This window comes from Nematolebias whitei, chromosome 10 (assembly GCF_014905685.2).
Source record: "Nematolebias whitei isolate Nwh7 chromosome 10, NemWhi1, whole genome shotgun sequence".
Taxonomy (NCBI): domain Eukaryota; kingdom Metazoa; phylum Chordata; class Actinopteri; order Cyprinodontiformes; family Rivulidae; genus Nematolebias; species Nematolebias whitei.
The window spans coordinates 28,636,996-28,645,665 of record NC_056507.1 but is presented as its reverse complement, the minus strand read 5'-3'; the positions used below and the strand labels follow the sequence as shown (position 1 = coordinate 28,645,665).

General features: G+C 40.4%; 1 protein-coding gene across 1 annotated transcript in view; it reads left to right on the top strand.

The window, feature by feature from the left end:
* Positions 1-569: 569 nt before the first annotated feature.
* The window catches only part of megf11 (multiple EGF-like-domains 11), a 94,829-nt gene continuing 86,728 nt past the window's right edge, over positions 570-8,670 (top strand). Inside the window, exons 1-2 of the mRNA XM_037683686.1 lie at positions 570-645; positions 6,737-6,829. Coding sequence (XP_037539614.1) covers positions 585-645; positions 6,737-6,829 — 154 coding nt within the window. The 5' untranslated portion in view covers positions 570-584. The remainder of the gene's footprint in view (positions 646-6,736; positions 6,830-8,670) is intronic.

The window sequence follows — 8,670 nt, the reverse complement described above, 5'->3', positions numbered from 1 at the left end:
CACCTGTTTACCTTTCAGCTACGCTGTGACCGTTCAGGAATCCTACGCTCACCCATTTGACCAGATCTACTACACCAGGTGCACGGACATTCTCAACTGGTTTAAATGCACACGGCACAGGTACGTTTGAGCTATTTTTTCTTCTTCTTTCGGCTGCTCCCTGCGTTAGGGGTCGCCACAGTGAACTAAGTTGCATGAAGTTTGAGCTAATACCACACTTTATCCCTTTCCTTTAGTCACCAGATTTGAATTACTGAAAGTTAAATTCAAGCCCTAAAAGCCACAAAAAAAGAAATATGACCATCCTCCGTGAAGAAATCTGTTATTTTTATTTTCTTTATCGTGTAAATTTAACTCTAAAGCCACACGGAAGATTACTGACCTTACAGGCTTCCAGGAGTTCCTCTTATTGTCTGTTTTCTTTAAATGTGCTACTTTCAACAAATTATCACTCAACCTTTACCTTGTTTTTTTTTCTCCTGCCCTTGGGAGATGTTACTTTTCTTTGCATCACGTATCTGTCTCCATGTGTCTAATTTAACAGGATCAGCTATAAGACGGCTTACCGACGAGGAGTGAGGACCATGTATAGGCGCCGCTCTCAGTGTTGCCCTGGTTACTTTGAGAGTGGAGACTTGTGTGTTCGTGAGTATCTTTTTTTACTTCTTTGTCCTTTCTGATGACATTTCAGGAAGTTTCTGCAAGACCTTTTGTAAAATAAAATGAGTAAATATTAGGACTGACTGTTACTTTTGCTGAAAAATCCCAGCAGGCCGTTGGCGCTCAGTACTTCCTGTCCCGTACGACATCCAGACCACTTCCATCTCTCCAGACATAGAACCTTTTGAGTGAATTTATCAAGTTTGACCTGATTTTCCCCACATAATTTGATAAGATTGCAGTCTATTTCACATCCTCAGCCTGCTCCCCATGCTCGAGCGAGAAGAATTTAATTGAAGTTGTATAACAATGACAGACATTAACGAGCCAAGGAGGTGCTGGTTAGAAACCAAAGAGCTTTAGCACCGAAGATAAAAAATTCACCTGAATTCAATAACTGGGAAAGAGCAGAAGCTAAAAAATGAGACGGCATCCTGACAACAATCCCTCTCTGTCACTTTTATTGCTTCATTAATGGCCGCTGAATTCTTTTTCTACTTCCTCACATCAAACTGAATCTTTTTGCACGTTGGTCAAATAAAGACGGAACCATAGCCTCTGAGAGTTATGTTTTTGATATCCTCGCCTCACCTTATGTTTTATTCCCTTTAGATAAGTTTAGCATTAGAATTGCACTTTAATAGTTTCCTACATCTTTTGCAGCTTGAGGGGGTTTTGGATACAGCGACTGCAGCCGTGTGGGTTTGCTCTTTGACCACAGCTGAGCTTGTCCTTGTCGAGGCTTTAATCGCCTCGGGGGTAGCAGTTTCCCTGGAATCCAGCCAGCAAAAAAACGAGCCGGTGTGATTATAAGGTGGTCTTAAGGAGTGAGGTGCAGGCTGATCAATAATGCATACATTAGGCATTTAACTGACAGCTGGGGCATTTGTTTATTAATAGGCTTTCAGGGCGTTGAACAGGCGAATCTGCAAACTAAAGAGGCGCCTCTAGAATCGGAGCTCCTCTTGGCGTGATGGGTTTTTCTTTCATTTTCTTTGAGGCTGAGTGAATGCAGCCACCCACCTCTTTAACCCAGCGTCTTTCAGGTGAGGTGGTGAGACTGAGCTGATAGAGGTCAAGAAGGCTGTGTTTGCTTTCTGCTTCCTTTGCAAAACGTTCCCTTTTAATCGTTGCACGCTCACCACAAGGATTAAGAGATTTGTACTCCTCAAGCAGTTTTGCAAGCAGCGACAAAAGGGAACATTACCGGGTAAATCAACCCGAAATTAATTGAATTTGTCAGTTTTACATGTTACCCTAAATGTAAAATACCTCCCCTATTCGTGTAGTGTTTGCTTAGCGTAGCTTTCGACATGGACTTGATTTAATTAAAAGTCTGAAATGCTTCAAGAGTTTTCCCTTTTAGTGCTGGCTGCTCTTTTCATTTTTGTCATATGGCACCACATCAGCACTCACATTAGCTCCGATGCAAGTCGGCCAAATTAATCTGGGGATGTTGAGACTACACAGGCACGCACAGGCAGAATGCTTCGGATGGAAAAATCAACACCTTAATCTTTAAATGTCGTTTCCCATTTTTTTATGGTTGAATTTTCTGAAGGCGCAACACAATAAGATGAACTTTGATCTGCTTCTCTTTAATTACCACTTGAAGTTTCCAGTAAGAGGTCTTTATTATTTCTTTGACCTTTGATCTGTCGTAAGTCATTACCTTAATATGGTGCAAGCTCATGAAGAGAATGTGAGGAACTCATTTTCTTGCTAATAAGCCTGATTATTACAGTTGTGCACGAAGTGAGAGGAGCCCACTAATGACGAGAGCTCGTAATATCTTCAGAGGCTCTGCAGGGCTATAAGTTTTACAAAGCATTACATCCAAATGACTCCTGCATGACTTCGGCCTCGTCCAGAGCGGAAACATTTTAAAATGACTTTGGCTGTAGAGGAAGCTCATCTTTAAATAGGATCTTCATTTCAATTTTGCTAATCTAAAAGACAAGTCACTTGTTTTGTTCAGAAATATGTCTTGTGCGTTTGATTCGTTTTTTATTTTGTTGCTTTCTTTTAACACTTTAAAGACCTAGCTATTAAAAGAAAAAGCCTTATCTAGATGAAGGCTGATAATGTAGGTATAGCTTAAGTCACATTCTCACTGGTCTACAATTGTTGGTGGGCGGACTGGATTTGCAAGGGAGTTTCCAAGAAGTCTTCAAATGTTGGTGGGGGTATGCATTTATCTTGTGCGACTTGCACAGGCTTGCAGGTGTCTTGTTTCAATGTTTAACATGCATAAAAAATCATTGTATTCAACAAATTTTCATTCAAAGTAGTCCCAGAGTTGTTGCAGATTTCTTAAACGTCTCAAACTTTTCTTGATTTAGTTTATGGACATTATTCTGACACCTTCTATGGAAGGTCTGCTTTGACATAAAAAATCATGCAAATGACAAATAATTATTTTACAAGTTGTCCAAATCTGTCATTCATTACTCACTTACAAAATAATGTGCATGGCTTTTTTTTACAGTTATACTGCCGAGTGCATTTGGATCGGTGGTGATTTTCAAAACCTCGTCTCTCAAAACACAGCCAAGGTGGTTTTCACATAAATACTCAGAACTCTGCAATCTTTCTTTAAATTTCTGAACTGTTGAATACCGTACTTGGAGGACTCGCTGTGCATTTCTTCGAAATGTAACAAGATAACCGCCTAAAAACAATAATTTTTTTCTCGACATTATAGTAAGGATGTGTCTCAGTTGAACATTTTTTTAATAAATACACTTTAATCAGCTGCATTTTGCCTGGGGGCACTGTGAACTGCAGCTGATTTGATGTTTGCTCCAGGAGTTCTGAAGTGAGACGAAGGTGGCTGTATATGGCAAGCCAAGTGTCTCATTAATAGCTACTTTTACCTATTAATGAGACACTTTTTTTCATTCAACCTTTATTTATACAGGTTAATCCCATTGAGCCTCAGGGACTCATTTACAAGAGAGACCTGATTTCTTTAACAAAGAGTGATGACAACAGTGCCAGTGGATAACAACGACATGAGCAGACAATCATAAAAGAGGCATATAAATTTATTTATTATTACAAATTAAAATAAAATGGCAACCAAAAGGACAGTCAAAAAAATAAAGTAGCGGAAAAAAACTCCTAGATTATAAGGTGGAGTAGAAAACAAACAACAACTTTGTATTGGGGGAGTGGTGGCGCAGAGGTTAGAAGATGGGCTTGTGATCAGAAAGTCACAGGTTCACCTCCCGGTACCGTCAACATCAAAATGTGGATGGAAAAGGTGAAACACCCACACCTGCCTCCATCCTCATTCGCCCCACTCTGGGCCCCTGAGCAAGGCCCTTAACCCCCACCATCTGCTCCCTAAACAGGTCTCTCTTGAAAATGAGTTATTGTGGCTCAATGAGACTACCTGGATAAATAAAGGGTAAATTAAAAAAACAACAACGACAAAAAAAACTGGTTTGTCATATTACTTGACCACCCTCTAGTGGCTGAAAATGGTAGTGTCCAATGTTGTTTTCAACCAGTTTGACACGACTGTCAACAAGGAAGAGGGCCGGCAATGGAGGAGGGGGTGGCGTACCAAAGAGACCGTCTTATCACAAGCAGAACTGGTTTGTTTCACTTTGGAGTAAGCTGTTGGGGGAAGAATCAGTTTTGTTTTGTGTTTCCTTGACTGATGAAGCCTTCTGGACCGAAGGCGAAACGTTTCAGCACAAAAAAAAAAGAAACTGTCCAGATGACCTGACTGAAAAATGTTGGGTAGTGTTCAATATTATCCATGTCAGAATGAATGAAATCTTCAGATCTCAGCCAAAAATTGGTTTATAAATATGGGAAAAAAACATAAATAAGTTGCTTCGCTGTATAAGTCGCAGGCATGCGAATTCATGCAAAAAGGTGTGACTTACTGTATACAGCGAAAAGTACAGTATTCACTTATAATCAATAATCTGTTTATAGTTTTCAACATTGATTTTGCAATGAACTCTGCTTTATTTAGGTGATTAACAATAACCGTGACAAAAGTTCCCGGGGCAACGATCGACGTCTTGCTAACGTTCTCTCACACTTGCCAGTTAGGAAATGCTGTGTGCATTACAGGACAAGCATGGCCTTATCAACAAATACCTAAAATGTTTGACCAATTGAACCACAGAGCATTTTCACTTATTACGATTTCCTGTCACAACATGCTCGTTTAAATAAAAAAAAAGCCACCTCTGTTTTGTTCAGAGGCTTGAAAAAAAAGTCTGGATTGATTCATGTATCAGCCATAACGATGTTTTCTTTTTGCTCTACAAACTGTTGTCACTTTCCTTTAGGCAGCAAAAAGCAAAAACAGGTGAAGGAACCTATTTTCACGAGCCATTTCCATAGATTGTATGTTGAGCAAAAGATATTAAATTTAATAACATTACATTGCAATCACCAATTAGCTCCATTGTTCCTTGTTCTGATAACACCTCTGCATAATGAGTTAGATTAGCCTTTTATCTAGATGAAAGACTCAATTTTCCAACAGATTCCTTAGACACGAGTTAGGCAGGGTGATTCATGAATTTCAATTAAAATGAAAGACCTACCTTCTACTTTATTATGCCTTCCCTTCAGTACACCGGTTCAGATCTCAGGAGAAGGGTGCGCTTTATCCTTTCTCCTGTAGTCAAAACTTAATTTCCATATTTCTTTTTTTTTTTCTGAAGGATGTGACACATTTGCATGTCCCTGTTCCCGCTGATCAGAATTTGCTGATTGAAACTAAATGAAATCAACTCATCATGGTGACATTGAATTCGTCTCCTCTTCCCTTTGAAAACCCTGCATGCTGTGGACTCATTGATTACAGGTAGTCGATCTCACTACTTTCGTCAGCACAAATGGAGCTCTTCCTTCGTTTCTTTTCGCCGGCTTTCTCTAATTAGACAGTTTTCCGCCAGAGTACTGCCGCTCAGGAATCTGCCCTGAATTATCTTCCAATCTCTGGTTTAACTTTTTTTCCCCCATATTTTTTGCCACGGTTGCATTTTTTGCAATTACCCACGGCTGGTGGATGTTTTAGACCACGCTTCTAATTGTGCTGTATCTCACTCACTGGCGGTGGATCCTGATCGAAGCTTGATTAATGATCATTTGTGGTAACACCATGGACCACTCTGCCAGACTCATGCCTTTTGTTTGGAAAGAAAACCTTAAAGATACTGTCCTCCTTGCAATGCACAAAACAAAAACTAAAGGACAAAAGAAGAAGTTGGAGGAAGTGTTAGATGAGGTTGGATCAGTTAAGGGGACTGACTGTCTGCTCCGCTGCCCTTGGATTGTGTATCATCCCCCAACAGACCATGTTAGTGGACTGCTGATTCCCATCAGGCATGGTTTCTCTCTCTTCACATTTGCCTGCCTGTCTCCTTCCTCAGATAAGAGCCTGCTTGTACTAACCCTGCTGGCCAGATGACCTTGGCTGCCATATATTTATTCATGCTAAGTACCGACAGTATTTTGCAATAATCTTCTAAACACCATGTCACACAAAAAACAGAAAGAAAGAAAGAATTCTCTCTGCAAGTCACTTTTTTATCCAGCTTGAAAAAAAAAAAAAGTTCAATTCTTGTGAGCTCTTCCAGGAATACTAATGCCGACTTGATCAATTTGGTGTGGTGTTGCTCAATATAAATGATCAAGAAAGCTGCACACTTAGTAAACACTGCAGTGTACTTGCAACATTAAAGCTTTACTATATGGCAGAGCATTAGAGATGATTTACAGCTTGTTCCGTTGGGGCTCAGCCCTGTTGATTACAACTTGCTGTGGAAAGTAAAGCTCTGTATAAAATCAAGGTGTTAGTTAAAAACGGGAAGGAATTCATCGAGCTCCAGTGTCAAATACTACAAATTGATGTTGTACAGGAGTGCCAAATTGAAAATTTAGCTCCAAGTCTGAGATGAGGTGTTCAGTTTTATGGGCTGTTTTCCTTCAACTGTTATCTTGGTGGTTTTAATTATGCTGTTTATTGGTGGTTTATTGAGCTTTTTGCATGTGTGTTTATGCAATTATGAATCGCTGATGGAGAAACATCTGTGTGTCTCAGCTCTGTGTACAGAGGAGTGTGTGCATGGCCGCTGCGTGTCTCCTGATACGTGCCAGTGTGAGCCCGGATGGGGAGGACTGGACTGCTCCAGTGGTGAGTGTACCTTTACCTCCAAACTTAAAAAAATAGTCCTCTTAGACTCATTTATTGATGTGCTTTCACAGCCTGTACGTCCATAAGACTTTGCTGTGAATCTCTTTTACCTCTGTGTCCGTCTATCTCAAAGCTGCTCAGCTTTGTGTCCTCTCTTCTTAGCAAACACAGCCAATGGAGCAGGTAAGTCACAATGAATTCATTTTCATTTGCTGGAAGTGGAAGTGATTTGCTTGATGAATCTAGCGGATGGATGGATGGTTGCTTCCCCTCTTGTGTCTACCTGACTCGTTGTTTTGGTCTAAATCATGATTAGACTGTGACTCGTTCAGTGAAATGATGGATCGGGGCCAAACTGAAACAAATCGTTGCGCCCATCTCTCTGTTGACTGGGCCTACCTCAGCTCCCCCTGTCTGGATGGGAGGGCGGGCATGTCCATCCTGCAATCAACTAAATGCTGGAGCCTCACTCAGGCCAGAAGGAGCAAAGAATCCATATGTAGTCTTTTGTGTTACTGAAAAGAAACAAAGAAAATAGAAAATTGCTTACACAAGTCTCCTTTTCTGTCGCCCACCACTATTATCAAAGGTGGGTGATATTGTAATGTGTGTGCGTTTGTTTGTAGTCTGTTGTGTTAGCAAAATGTCTCATGAACCACTTGACAAAATTGGTTAAAATTCTATAAAATGTAATTATTAGTTGTACATTTTCACTGAATAACTTTGGAGGTTGATTAAAGATGGCCGCCATCGTTAACCTGTCTTGGAAAACACAAAGAAAAGAAAGCCCAGTGAATTTCACAGGCATTGAGGTAAATTTAGTGCGATAGTTGATGAGAGTCATCCCAAACATCTTCACCAAGCGCTAACAGATAACACGGGTGCTTTGTTTAGAACTTAGGCATTAACTTTTGGAGTCAACACTGTCTGAATCTCTGTTAACAGCAAAAAACAAACAAACCAAAAAAAAACCCACTACAACATTTGAAAACAAATCTGTCAGAAAGTTTTCACGATCAATCAAGTAACTAATTCAGTACATCCATAAATTATTTTTTGAGTCAACCTGATGCAAGACTGCTACCATAACTAGTAATGAACCTTAGTAAACACATAAATTGTGACTGCTTGTGAGAGACAAAATAAAAAAACCTCAATGACACACGATGGAGAACCATACAGGACATGGAAGCACAACGCCAGACTGCAGGTGAGGTTAAAACTGAGAGCCTTAATGGACTGGATCAGACGAGGAGAGTGGAAACACCTGGGCTTAATGACAACAGGGAACAGGTGTAGGTGGGCATGGCAGGAAAGAGGAGCAAAAGCTGAGGGAAAATATTGAGAATGCTGAAAACACAGGAACGCAGAGAAGTAAACTTTACACCAAATATAGTACACAGTAGTCCCTCGCTACTTCATGGTTCGTTTATCGAGGACTCGCTCTATCACAGTTTTTCAAAATAAGATTGGACATGACTCGCAATTGGCTGATTGATGGATGAGCCGCACGATGGGCATGGAATTTTTATTTAAAATAAATTATTTTAAATTATTTAGCACCTGCTGCACCTTTGTGCAGTCCATGCTGCAGGATAAACTTCCTGCTGCAGCTGATCAGCTGTTCATGCAGAGCACAGAAGTGGGCGTGGCCATGAGTGCTAACTGGTGGCTGAGAGCAGCGGAGGCAGAGAGCAGAAATCATGCCATTCTGTGCTCTTTTAGTGTTTAGAGTTTAGAGACATTGTTTAGAAAATTGCAAGAGTGTGGGAAGGGTTTAAAACACCTCTTTCTCTCTCTCTCTCTCTCTATACACACACACACACATACACATATACATA